Source organism: Corapipo altera, unplaced genomic scaffold (genome assembly GCF_003945725.1).
Source record: "Corapipo altera isolate COAL_440 unplaced genomic scaffold, ASM394572v1 44, whole genome shotgun sequence".
Taxonomy (NCBI): Eukaryota; Metazoa; Chordata; class Aves; order Passeriformes; family Pipridae; genus Corapipo; species Corapipo altera.
Window position 1 is genome coordinate 15,085,311 of NW_020884880.1, and position 14,542 is coordinate 15,099,852.

Consider the following 14,542-nt stretch of genomic DNA (forward strand, 5'->3'; position numbering starts at 1 on the left):
TTTTTTTAATGTTTATACATTAGTGCAAGGAACAGTGTTAGCATAATTCTAGTGTAAAATAAAACCAGCTGTATCCATTATAAGTGCATTACTGCCAGGAACTGTAAATATGTTTATGCCTGATAGCCTTCTGACTCAATAATATCCTGCTATCTCTGTTGGGCAGGCAAGTTTTGAAACCAAGAAAAGACAGGTTATGATTTTCATAACCAAACCAGGTTTCTTTTTGAAGTATGTTATCTAAATTCAAATTTTAAGAAGGTCATTAAAAAAATCTGCCTGTGATTTTAAAGGAGAACAATTGAAATGTCATCTTCAAAGTGGTGGCAAGAAAGTATGATGTGCACTAGGAACAGGTTTTTCCTCCCAGATATACACATACGCAGACAAACCCTGCCATATCATACCATACAAACAATTTTAATTGTGTAGTTACAGTCAATAACCACTCCTAGTCAGAACATTTCTGCATAAAGAAAATTGTGATACACTTATAAAAACAGCCAGCTGTAACAAAATAACTGGTGTTTTCATAGCAATAAACTCATAAAAAAGAAATACACCTTTATACAGAAAATTTATACAGCTGTAGCTTTAAAATTGATTGTAAACCAAAGGAAGACACATTGCAAACATCAATTATTTTCACATTAATTGCATAAGTTTCTAAGGTGATCTATTAGTTTTATTTACCTAAGCTTATTTGCATGATAGTAAAAATTGCATACAACAATAAGAGTGAAGCTTATAGTATGAATTGCTTGGATAACATAGAGCACTTTTTATAGGCAACTGTGTAAAGCACATTTTCTCTATTTAAAACTTTTAAGACACTTTGTTTTACTGCCCATCAAAATACATTTATAAATAGAAAAAAAAATCAGTATGATAACAAGAGAAGCAATATTACATTTAACGGAAACTTCCAAAAAAATTAATTACAACATGATGCTGCAGGATCTACAAATAAATAATGAGGACTAAATTGTGTTTCACATTTTCTTTTTCATTTTCTTTAAAACCATGTAACAATGAGAATGGAAAAAAAAATACAGTGACCTTTATTTCCAAAAGAAAACAAATCTGAATTACGGCAGTGCCATATAATACAAGGCATTTGTTGGCATATGTTATCTTTAAACTGCATTCCACAGTCTATAGTTCTTTTGTAACATACAATAGAACAAGAGTAACAAACTCTTTTTATTTTATTTTTTTAAATAAATGTGAGTTTCCAAAGATCAAGTGTGGAGTGCTACAGTAATAATTAAAAAACAAGAACAAAACAGAAACAAAAAAAACAGTAAATCACAAAAGTTGTAATGCTTGTCTGAAGGCTCCAGAATCAAAATCACTGGTATCATGCTTATTGGGTACACTCACAGTGTATCCAGTGAACACAAATTAATATCAAACAATCCTCAACGCTTCATCTGTTGCTGCGAAGCAGTTTGTAAAACAGAGTAAAACATCTAGTGCAGTCTGCATTATCCTTTTTTCAACTTTTGTGCAAGTTTTGGAAGATTCATTGGCCAAACAATGAATAATAAAGGTTTTTGACAGAACGCAAGATGGAATTTTCATTTCATTAGTAAATACCAGTGGCACTGTTGAAAGAAAATAATACTTTAGATCAGTCTTTCAATTCGGCATTAATCTCTGTGTTCCCTTCTACTGATAACTCTTCTTCTAGTTTAACTGAAAAAAGCGTGTTTGCATTTTTGTCTTGGATGCTGTCTTCCAAATCCTTGAGCAGCTCTTCTTCCTTGTATTCTGCAACATCCACCTCCAAACCAGAATTGTCCTTCAGCTTCCCATGGTGCTTGAGATAGTATCGCTGGTTCTGAAAGAACTTGATAATGGTGTACTTGGGCAGGTCAAGCTGAGCAGAGAGAGTCTGGATTGCTTCTTCATCTGGATACAGGCCTACATCTTGTATGAAACTCTGTAGGATCCCCAGGGCCTCAACAGAAATCTTTGTTCGCGGTCGGGGTTTCTGACGATTTTCATCCTCAGATTCAGCTGGTGATGCTACTGTCGGTTGCCTTGGGGGTAGTCTGGGACCTGGTTGTTGTTGCTGTTGCTGCTGCTGTTGCTGTTGTTGCTGCTGCTGCTGCTGCAAGACAAAGAACAGCATTTTTTTGTACATGAATTCTTGCTCATATTTTGTTACCAAGAAAATCCCGGGGGTGGGGTGGGGGGGGAATTGAAAAGCTATAAACAAGGGCTTAGTAAGTTTAAAGAACAAAAAGAAAGGAAAAAAAACCAAAGAATGCTTTGTCTGACTGAAAGCAGTGATGATACAACATCGGTGTGGTTTAGCCGACAAATTTTAATGAACATGCTCCATGAGTCAAGTGCAGACAAGACAAAATGCTAAGTAGGTGACATGGTATAGGATTAACTTGACCAGCTTAGCCAGAACTGTAGCAAGGGCAAAGTGAGAAAAGTGCCAGATGAGGGCAAATGTGCCAGAGCTCTGCCAGCAACAGCAGCTGCTGCCCAAAAAGAAGGGCTGCAAATCTCTAGCGATAGCTAGATGAAGGGATGGGGGAATCAGGGAGAAGGAGAGCATTTTAGCTAAGTATGGAAATATCTTACTGCTGATCTGACCTCAGCATGCACTGAAGTCTTGTCAAACTTGCAAACATTACAACAGAATGCCTTGGCTGGGAGTGCCTAATGTCACCCTGTCAAACCCAGCCTTGGCAAGGACAAAGAGATCTGGAGGTAGGAAATCTCTATTTCCCCTTCCCCTGCTCTGACCTCTCTTGCGTGTGGTCTTGGAGCAAGCCTGTGTTGCCTGTGTCCCAAAGTATAAGCAGGGAACAGACCTATTTACCTGCCTCTGTGTTTGTGCTGGGGATTATTTAGTTAATATTTATAAAGCACTAAGATGCAAAGCTCTAAATAAGTTGCACTATTATTATTAGAAGGGAACATGCTGCATTCCAAAAACTCAGGCAATAAAAATGAGTCAGTATGCACATCAGAAGAATAAGATAAAGGAAATTATGATGTAAATAATTAACAAGAGCTTAAAATGAAATTTTGCAAGCATGGATTCAGAAACATTCTTAAAAGGTGAGGCACTGAGCCCTAGGGACAGAAATGTTTTTCTCATCTACCACCAGAGTACAGTACACTATAAGATCATGTTTAAAATCAAAAGTAAATTTATCAGCTGCTGTTTGCGTTGACAGTTCTTTTGCTGCACAGCACAGGAAGCACTGGTTAGTAAGATATTTTGGATCAGCAAATTTCTTGTCATATGGTGCAAACCACCAGTTATTATTAAAAAACAACCGCAGCAAAACAAGCAGTTGCTATCACTACATTTCATTTCCCTTTGCGCGTCTGCCCTCGACAATTTTTTGTGTGTTGGTAGTGGTTTCCAAGCTCCCAGTTGCAGCTCTTTGAGACACTAAAAAGCACAAAATGCTGTACAAGTGGTATAAATACTGAAGCATAATTCTGTCCACTTTCATAGGGCCACTTATGGTTGTGGAGGCTTTGCAGAGATCTTCACAACCTGTTTAGAAGCCACTGCTTTAAGTGATCTTCAGATTCTAAGGTCTGACACAAGTGCTAGTGGAATTAGGGCTCTGTCCTCATCCCTATTCCTGCCCTTTCATGTTTTTTATGGTCCGTGAGCAGTCCCATTCAAGGCTCCAATCCTAAAGAGACTCAAGACTACTCCCAGCATATTAAATTCTTACAAGACTTGAGGTTTTGTATATACAGTGTGAAAACTTGAGACTGAGCTACATATTTATGCATCTACAACAATTACCATGTACAAGAGCAGAGACAGAACTCAGCCCCAATCTCCCAATCCTTACTCTTACAAGTCATATTAAGAGATTACAATGCAACTGCCTATGTGAATAATATTTGTGAGATCAAACACACAACTTTTATCAACAAGGCAAGAAAATCTAAGCGGCATAGTGGTTGAATGTTCATACTGTTCATAAGCTTCTCCTTTTATCCCCTTAAGAAGCGATTTTATTAAAAACAATGTACATTTTCAAACAAGTGCTGTTTTATTACTTAATATAGATCTTTCTCTCTCTTTTTGCTAAATCAAACACCAAGTTTCCAGGCTTTCACAATTATTTTAGTACTTGATATCCTAAGGGATTGTCTTATTCAGTTTGCTTTATCTTTAATATACACTCATGTTGTTTCTGGCTGCAAGATAACTCTATCCTTCCTAGCTTTGTAAATATTTTTCTGTATAGGTAATACAAATGATACACAGGGTCTCAGCTGAGGTTGGGAAAGCATGGGGTAATATCTGCCCTTTAAGAAGGAGCAGTTACAAGACTGACCTCAGGCCTTTTGTGAGAGGCGATTAAAGAGTGCCCAGCTCAGAGAGACACCAGTCCCTACTGACAACCTGGGCAACAAAGCTCAGCAAAACAGCCAGTTCTGCTCCCGGCTGGCAGCGTCTGTCTGAGCAAAAAAGGGTGGGTGCAGCCCCTGGAGGAGGGGGCACCGCCAGAGCTGCCCTGGAGCGGAAGGCAGCTGTTTCTAAGCCACGTGGTGTGGGCCTTGCATCCCCTCCTCTCTCTCCTTGACATGGTGCCCTTGTGCCAGCTCACCTGCGGAGCAGCACCCAGCCAAGGTCCAGCGGTCAGCAGGCCTGGTAAGAAAGCGCCTCTATGCTCTCCTTTCCCAAGGGTGGTGGGAGAGGGGCTCTGAAGGAAAAACAAACAGATATTGACTCACCCCAGTCTCAGCTGGGGTTAAAGCGGGATGAGGAATCCCCTTCCCGTCGCTCCTACCTGGGGCGAGCCGCCACTGCTGAGGGTTCTTGTTTAGTTTTTGAACAGCAGCGCAACAAGGTCCTCCCACTTTGCTGGGAAGACCTTTGACAACGGGCGCCACACGGCCCTGCCTTTTGGCCCTGGCGCCTGTCCAGCCAGGGACAGCCAGCGCAGGGCTCGCCCTGCCCCGCACAGAGCTGCCTCTGCACTGCCACCACACGCGTTCACAAAACACCACCGCACCAAAACAAAAACTGCGGGTGGTCGCATGGTCTCCTTTGAACCCCGGTGGTGGACCGGTAGTGTGCTCTTATCTTGTATTGGGAGACCTGCATTTAGCCTGGCCGGGAGGAAAGAAACACTAATTTCCTCTGCTCCGTTTAAAGCTTTATTTACTTAGCGCTCTGCGGGATTGGCCAAGGTAAACTAACCTGAATCTGTTCTGCTGGCACATGGATAATGTGGGAAGGCCTGTCACCATGGTGATGAACTGCATTGCTTTCTTGTTCATAAATGGCATCGCGTTCAGGCTGAGGAAGACTGAGGAACCTTCGGATCATGGAGAGATTCTCCCAGAGGGTCCTGTTCTCTGGTGAGGGATCTTCTTTCCAACGTAACAGCTCACAGAGCCACCCCTTGAAGATAACACCAGCAAAACATTAGTTTTTTTCCTCACTTTGTGAGTGGTAAAATGAGGGTGAAATGTGTATTTTAGAGGCACTGCGTTCTCTCATGCTCTCCCCCGATACCAAGGTGCTTTCATTGTGCAAGCTGGGCTTAAAGCAAACACAGATGCGCTGAGAGGCTGCCCTCCTATTTTACATACTTTTCCAACTACAAGCATTTTGGAAAGCACCTTCCCCTGGTTCCACACCACAGTGCTGCTCATTAGCTTAGAAACAAACCAGTTGATGAAGGCAGAATCCCTTACACGCTCCCTGCTTCAGAACAGGGGGTTCACCAATGCCAGTATACTCTCTGCTCTGCCTATGCTCTTTCATGCAAGGCTACACCCATCTGACAGCAAGGACACCATATTTCAGGAGCCAACAGATTGTCTGCTGAGCAATTTTTACATTCCTGGTACTACTACTCAAAACAAGAAAGTACTTCAGATATCTGCTTTGACTGCCTAAAATAAATCACAGCGGTACAGGAGCTCCCTAACATCCATTCAAAAGACTGGAATCCTTTGACCAGATGCAGCCAAGTAAGAACTTCTTCATTTCTGCTACAAGTAAAGGTGTCTCAGTAGGTGAACTTATTACAAGTGATACATGACTCTGTTTCCAGATTGTCCTCATAGATCCAGAAAAAACCATTCTCTCAGTTTTACATACAGTATTATTAGGGCTTGGAGGGGAGCAAGATGTGCTCAAGCTTCTGATACACTCTTTATACCACTTCCACATCACAGGACAGCAATGTGCCCAAGAGCTTACCTACTCTAACTCAGACGTGGTTTTGGAATACATAACATGAAGGCTACAGAATCCCCTGCAAGAATTGTAGCAGTTCCTAATTTGCTTCTGAAAGAGACATATGAGTTAATCTTGAAAATTTAATGTTTCCTTACGTCTTCTCGAAAATTTAATTGAGGATTTTTTTCTTAACTGTGCATTGGTAGTTTGAAAAGAAAAGCGCAAACCCTCTAGCTAGGACAGTGTGCATCAGCAGAAATTTTCTGGTATATTAAAATTTAGAAACATAATATTACATGTATAAAACATGCATATTTTCTTCCTTTTAGCTTCAAGGATCTGTTTTCAAAACTAGGTCCATGCAATTTTATTTCTTAATGCTGTAGGAAAGATAATGTGACATTTTATTGAATCAACAAATAATATAAATGTACAGAAGCTTTTAGATCCTTTTTACGTGTACTGGTAGTAGATTAATGGTTTATCCAGACTAGTTTACTAATAGATACAATAGATACATAGACACAATATAGATATGTATTTTCTTGAAAACATTCATACATATCTTTAGCTAACAGTTAATAAATGCAGTGTAAAAATATTGCCACGACAGGAAGAGGTGAAAGTAAACAATCTTAATGCATTCATAGTGTATACAAAAATATTTAGTGAGGTGTGTATAAAAATTCAAAGTATATTCGCTTAGATATAAGTGGAAAACTGAACAAATGACAGAGGAGAAAATGCCCCTGAGAAACAATCAAAATGACAAATGTTATAGAGATGGTGGTAGCAGAGCCGAGAAAGCAAAAATTTAAATGGGGCCAAAATCCGCCAGCTGCTCACAAGGTGTGCTAAGGCGAGAGGGGAGAGGGCAGAGAATGGTAGCAGCAGAAGGGCTCCCCTGCAGCCCAGGGATGGAGTGCACCCCATTCCTTGACCATGCACTAAGGGGGCTGCTGGGTATTCCTCCAGTAAGGTGACTGGGAAACATGGTCAAATGCCTTCATATAGAGCTGTCCCAGCTGGAATCACATGGCATGCTCTCAAAACAGTAGCAAGGGTCTGTGGAATCTCACTGGAATATGTTAGCAGGGTAACATGGAAGCTCTCCATGCTCCTAACAAAATCAACATGTTAGTCAGGGGTATACGCGCCGGCTTATGCTCAACAGTAGTATTAGTTTTCTGCAGTAAGTTAAAAAAGGTGCAATCAGAAAGTAGGGGTAGCTTGTTGGGGACGGAGGAGGGAAGATGATAAAGAGAAATCAATCTAGCTATTTTAACTGAAAAGCAGTTACAAAATTCTTAAAAAAAAGCAACCCATAAACCAGCCCCTGCCAGAGCACAAAAATTTTCCTTTGGTTGTCTACAATCTTCACTGCTTCACACTGAAACTGTTGGCCCTATTTCTAATGGTGGTGAAATAAAGAGCAGAGCTGACTATCATGACAGTTTGGTGAAAGTAAAAAAAAAAAAAAAGACAACCTGACCCTCCCATGACACCTCTCTAAGGCATACAGACAGAATGGAAAGGTAGTTGCACCATGCATTCAGAAGCTGGACATATTTTGTCTGCTGAGCATGTGCATCACAGGTTTTTGGTTTTTTTTGAAAGAAGACAGTAGAAACTCTTTATAATTAAAAAATATCCAATAGTAAAAAATTCCTAGGCAATCACATTTTACACTGATTAAACATGCTACACAACAACAGCTTTTGTTAACTAAGAAATACTTTCTCCCCTCACTGTCTTTTGTTTCTATATTTACTAGATCAGACCTTATTTTTACTAATTACTGATGGCTAACATTGTACTTCCAGTATTTTTCTGTCAACTTTTGCACCGAAATAATACTTTAGACTTCTTATGTAAAATTATTTGATTAATTTTAACTTGAAGCAGGTCCCTTCCAGCCTTTCAGAGAAGCAGCAATTTTGAGATACTGAAGACACATACTTCTGACAGGGTACACAGAATGTATTGCTATTCTACCAAAATATCTCTATTCCACTGGGTTTGTCACACTTGTAAAGAAGCAGATACACTCTCATGAAACATATGATGGACAATATGGAAACAACCAACTGAATTCTTCTATAATTACACAGATAGAAACAATTTTTTGGTATTTACTGCTTATTTCTGAACATATTTATGGAAGTTGATCTCACCAATGTTCTCAGAAAAGACAGTGAATGGACAGTAAGAGAGGCTGTAGGGGTTTTCTTTGTTAAGAGACTAAGGACTTTATACCAATACTCTTTCTTTTGGTTCAAAACAAGCAAACAAAATGATAAGTATTTCACTTAGTTTCAGGTTCAGAATTCTGTATATGAAATAAAACTCATTCATAAAAGTCAGTTAAAGGAGAGTGTATGAAAAGTTTTTATAAAATTTAGGAAAAGTAATCATCCAGACTTTTCTAATGGTGAATTTTAAGTTCTGGAAAATTTAAAGTTTTTGTTTCCATTTGATCTAAAAAGGTATGAACTGCTGCAGATAATGCAGTTGAATTTACAAGTGAACGCAACAGGGCTGATTTTTCTCCTCTTCTGCCTTTTTAAGTCTAGAGCAAATTCTGCCTAGTTCAAACAATTTGTTCTGCAGGAGGGCTTGAGCGACTGGTTGGTTTTTTGCTGTTTGGTGGGTTTTTTTGTTTCTGTTTTTTTTTACCCCCCTGACTTTATCGTCTTACAGGAAGTGGAAATGACCACAAAATAATAAGGAAATATTTATAACTCAGATTAGATCACAGCCGGTTTATACAGCATATATACTACATTGTTAAAAAAACAGACTTAAAATAATGAAGTGGATACATTTATGCAGCAAGGCAAACCCCCCAAAAACTCTGCAATGACATTGGGAACAACCTTGATTTTAAAACAGAGTAAATTTGCCAGGCAACATTACACTGAATATAAAGAGAGTACAAAGCAAAATATAAACATTAGCCACATGTAAATATGTTTGGAGAACTTTCAGGATGTTACTACTTTTCAAACTGACAAAGTTTAATTTGACACCTTCTGTTCTAAAACCTTTGTTTCTATTCAAAATCACGCCTTTAGCTGCTATCAATCACTATGCTCTCCCTATTACTTAAAATACTGGCATGGGCCCTGGATAAGCTGAAAATGCCATGCAGATGAATTCTGAGATAATATGTTCAAACCTGTTATATACAACACAAATCCTGTAAAGTTATGTATTGTAAACCTACATTTATTGGGAACTAAAAGTCTTAAATCCATCTGCTACAAAGAAAATACTGTTATGCACTTTCAAGTAACCAAGTACCATCTGCAAAGGTCTTGCTACAGTAAGCAAGAAAATGGTGAAAAAAAAAAAAGATGCTAAACCTAAGATATTTAAAATAAATAAGAGTCTTCTGTCTGGTTTTCTGATAGGGATTTAGTAAAGAAACACAAGACATTAAAGGAAAAAAACCTGTGAAAGCCGAACTGCCAAACTATTGCATGAAAAGCGCAAAGAGGATAACTGCCAAAACTTGGGCTCTGCAATACCCATGAGCATGCTTATTTTAAAGAAAGCATCTATGCCTTTTATCTATAGATCCAAATGCTATTTTATTCTGACCTGTGCTGTGTATAAATAAAATCTTCTGCTCTTTCACATGGTTTCTAACAAACTATTTGTGCATTCTGGTATCTTTCTTATTAAAAGAAACAAAAATACACTTAAGGTGTAAATACCTACCCTAATTAGATCAAAGAGGATAACATTACAATAATGAAAAATGTTCTCTGGCCAAAGCTTTCCAAATCAGCAACAAACATATCTAGTCTGGGAAGAAAAGGTTTCAAGGTAGAGCAATTGAACATGTTTGGTCAATTTGTTACAGTGGTACTAATTTGGCAAATGATGAATATTTCTTACAGAATAACAAAGACTTCAGCATTTTTTAGAAAGGTTGTAATTTGAATCGAAGAAAGCAAAACATTTTAGAGTATCAATGCTAAGATATCATCAGTTTTTCTTTTGTATAGTATATCTAAGATTATTTTGTATCATTCTCTGGGGCATATAGTATAATAAAAATATATGGTGTTAAAAGAAATGAGTCTAAATAGGGAGGTATTTGATATAAACATTTTAGCAGAAAGTGTGAATTGCATTTAAGCATCTACTGTGAACAAAGACTAAGTACATAATCCATTAAACAGTACTTCTAACTAAAAAAAATTGAGTATTGTAGACTAAACTAAAGTAGGCATTTTGAATGAGCACATTTTCAGCAACTAACTAGAAAGCTAGCAATTTATCATTCAACAAATAATTTCCTACTTTTAAAAGAATCTGTAAGTGTTACTTATGCTAATGAAGACTGTTTTTAATCTGCCCACAAACACGCTAATAGAGGGCAATTTTTTTTTTATTTACAATGCTGAAGGCACTCCAGTTTATAGAACACAGATATGAAATTACACTTGGTAAAATGGGCTCTTAATTGTCTGAGCAATCTAAATCCTTCACCTTTAACAGGAAAGCTTATAGACAAAACAAAGGAAAAGAACACATGGACTAAACTTTAAATATTGACTTTTGCCCCTTCAAAATCAATCCAACTTGCTTTACAATCTCATGATTGTTCCAAATGACTGTGTTCACCTTAGCTATTTCTATTTCTTTTCAAAACAGAATCCAAATAAAGAGGAGAAGAAAAAGGGCCAACATAGCCACGGCCATACATGCATACAGTCTTAGCCTTTAGTATTAAACTTGTAAGCTGCACATTGCACAGAGAGGTTGCTTTTGGAAAAGTCATAATACTTTGAGCGAGATACATAATGGTAGCAAAGGAGTACTGAAAGCATTTTAAATTATTTACTAGGTTAAAAGGGTGAAATGGTACTTTAAATACATCAAATTTCATCATCTGGGCCATTTTTTGGTGGCAAAGTGGTATTGATCTTTCCAAATGCTTAAAATTAACTATTTCCAGAAGGTCATTATTTGATTAAAGGCATTAAAGTTGAGGGCAAGAAATGATGCACTTTGTCTTCTTTCCCATTCAAATAATCATGTAATTTAATCAGAACTATCCCTTCATGTCCTGTAATAAAAATGTTTGTCTTAAGATATTGTTCTTTACCTAACATATTAACCTTTAAATGTTATGAAGTTCTTAAGAATAATCTCTGCTTAGAGAAGATTCTTCCATAATGCAATGAAAGGATCTCCAGCATTTAAATTGATAAGGCCAAATTTCCCCTACATATTGATTGGAAAATGCATTAAATCCTTCAACTGAGATTCCTCAGAGTGTTCAACAGGATCAAAAATTCAGAGAGATCTGAATCAGTAAACTCATGCATATGGCATTGAGAAGCAAAAATAAGCAAATGTCACTTCAGCACAAACATACAACAAATAAGTAACAATGGATGCTGCTTTAGTTTATCTGGGAAAAGCCGCTTGTGTTACATTTGTATTATCTGAAAAAATATAACAGGCACCACCCACCACAGCATAAGAACAGAGCATTTGATTCAAAATTCATTTTCAGGGTGAGATCACTTAAATTTGACTTCTTTCTGTATGAAATACTTGTGGGTTCAGCCATGGGAACAAGCCTAGATGATGAGAACAGTCCTTTTTAGACTTAGATGTTCTTCTGAAATTTCCTGACTGCAGGTTTATCTTTCCTAAAATTCATAAAGTGTCCTGGCTATCTCCCATGCAAAGCTGAATAGACCTGAATGCTTCACAGAAGAACTGAAGTTTATTAAACTGGTATTTTTATAAAAACTTACAAAAACGAATAATCTACAAGACTTAGTAGTTTTGGATACTGACCAACACATTTGTTAGTTAAAGTCTTTTAATTTTAGCTTATATTTTCAAGAAATGATAAGCACTGATTTCCTTCTGTGAGGTACATGCTTTTTAAATTTTAAAAATTGCAGTGAATGTTCAATACTTCGGGATTTCCCTATTTTTCTGAAAAAAATGTCTATCTTTAATTCAAGAAGCAAAAGCTGGTTTTCAGCTAATTCCAGAAGATTAATAGAGATCTTGATATGTGGCCTAAAGTGATAGTACGTGTCCCCAGAAAGATGGTTGCCTTAGTATTTTATTTACACTAATCAGCCTTAAGTTTCAGGCTTTGCCTTTGAGCATTCCCCTAAATCAGACAAAGTTTGAAACCTTTATCTCCATATATTTCTGGTTTATCTATTTTATTGGCTTTCATTACTAGAACATTGAAAAGGGAAGCCAGATGTGAATTTTAAATAAATCTGTATCTGCCATCATCATAGATGAGATTTAGCAAAACAAACAAACTGAAAACCCCACAACCTCATAGGGCTTTTCAGAAGAAAGGTAAACTTCACTAGCAGGAAAAACTTCCTTTGAAGAATACTGAAACAGATTATGCCATTTCCTCAACTTTCTTATCCTACCCATTATTCAGCTACACCATCTGCCTGGATGTTATCTCCACCTTTCTCTGGGTGGTGAAAAACAAATGACCAAATAGCTAGCAGTGGTACTGATACTATTTCACCACAGTTTTTTGGTGGTATTTTAGGGGAAAGGGATTCCTAACATTTCTTCATCCCTCTGCCTTTTCTTCTCTCTAGCTGTAGCATTTAGAAATTAAATACATGGTTCTTATTGTAAACATCCAAACAAATAAAAAAGAAAAAGAAACTTGCTAAAGCAATCTCTAAAATTCAATGACAAGCAACAAACAAGTATAGAAGCAAAATGATCTGGAGAGCTGTTGCTCTGCTCCGACAGTCTTGTCTGTCATATTGGACATCTGTTTCTACACGGAGCCACGGTGAGTGGCTAAAAGTCAGTGCTTCCAAAAAACTTGCTGGATTAAGGTCTGAGGCTGTATCAAAACTGGTTGGTGTGTTCCCTGTGTATGAGTACTGGAGACATACCACCAGCTCATGGAAAGAAAAAACCTAACCTGTAACACTAAACCTGATTGAAAACATAAGTATCATTATTTTTTAGCTGAGTACAGAGAGAATTCAATAATCTAAATGAAGGGCTTCTCCCAAGCTTAGTTTCTCTGCTCTCAGCTTCCTCCACTTTGTCTTTCCCTTGTTCAAATGCATGTTTCTTACAGTATTGCCTTCAATTGCCTAGCAATGATAGATAAGCATATGCCCTAATCAAAACAACAATGTGGACGCCTTTGAAAATCTTACATAAAATGCAACTACATTCATATGCAAAAAGAAGGGGGAAAAGTAATAGATGCAAAAAAAAAATAAGGGGTGAAGCTTTACTTTGCCCTCTTCTGCTCTGGATCCTTCCTCTTTCAGACATACAATTCAACTGTTATTGTAACTGCAAGATAACGTCTGACAAAAATGGACTTAACAATAAAAAACCCCAAACTAAACAAGAAAAAACAAACATCTGCTAATTATTACATAAGTCACTTAGTTTGGTACATTACTTTTTATAATACAGTCATGTGAAATGGGTCAGTGGGTTTCACAGAGGGTGATTGGCAATGTATGGCCCTTTATCTTTTATTTAAGTAGATAGAAATACTGATTTCATTGCAATACCAATGTGTCCCTTGAAAGTAAATACAATCCTAAATCCAACCATGACCCTTAATAGACCACATTTATCTATTCTTAAACATGCAATCAATTTTGTATGGCAGCTATATCTGCAGTTTAGTTAGCGTCTTTAATAGAAAGAGCTTGGCAATTTTAAAAATCTTCTTTACTACTATCAGTTTTCAAGTGAACAGCAAATGTTTGCTATTAAGTTGCTTACAGAGATTTAACATTTGCTTTGGGGGAAGGACCTCCAGTAAAAATGCCATAGGGGCAAAGCATCACTTCTGTAATTACTTATATGCGTGCCTATTGTGTTGTTAGATACTTTTTTTTATATATTATAATTTCCCAGACTGAGTAATTTAATTTTGTGGCTTCTCGTCACATGTTTTTTTCTTTCTAGAATTCATTTTGGATCAGGGGAAGATCTTCCACACATTGAGGAATAACAGGCTCACAGATATTTGGACGTCATTGTAAATTCAGTTCTGCTGACAAGATGTTCGAACAAGTGACATCATTCCAAAACATACACAGCTCAAATATGTTCTCAGACATCCCTTCGCATTTTCACAGCTTAAATAAAAGTTTTCATATAGATTTGAATTAGACATTTAAATATTCTGGGAAAATTTCTTGTCTCTTGCAGTTAAGCTGAATTCTGTAGCTTTCAGTTTTATAGTGAAGAACACTTAATGCTCTGATAATGTCAAGGGTGAGGGGAGTCTTAAGTAAATTGAAAAGAAACTTTTCTCTGACTTTCCTGCAGATTTTTTTAACCATAGAA

The 14,542-nt window shown here is 37.3% G+C and overlaps 1 protein-coding gene across 8 annotated transcripts in view; it reads right to left on the reverse strand.

Annotated features, from left to right (window-relative positions):
* Positions 1-399: 399 nt before the first annotated feature.
* The window catches only part of SATB1 (SATB homeobox 1), a 91,844-nt gene continuing 77,701 nt past the window's right edge, over positions 400-14,542 (reverse strand). For 5 of the 8 annotated variants that reach the window (XM_027639152.1, XM_027639149.1, XM_027639150.1 and 2 more), the window contains 3 exons: positions 5,204-5,407; positions 4,608-4,703; positions 400-2,116 (listed from right to left, as the gene is read on the reverse strand). In XM_027639152.1, coding sequence (XP_027494953.1) covers positions 1,634-2,116; positions 4,608-4,703; positions 5,204-5,407 — 783 coding nt within the window. In that variant the 3' untranslated portion in view covers positions 400-1,633. The remainder of the gene's footprint in view (positions 2,117-4,607; positions 4,704-5,203; positions 5,408-14,542) is intronic. The other 3 variants (XM_027639154.1, XM_027639156.1, XM_027639155.1) reach the window with 3 other exon arrangements.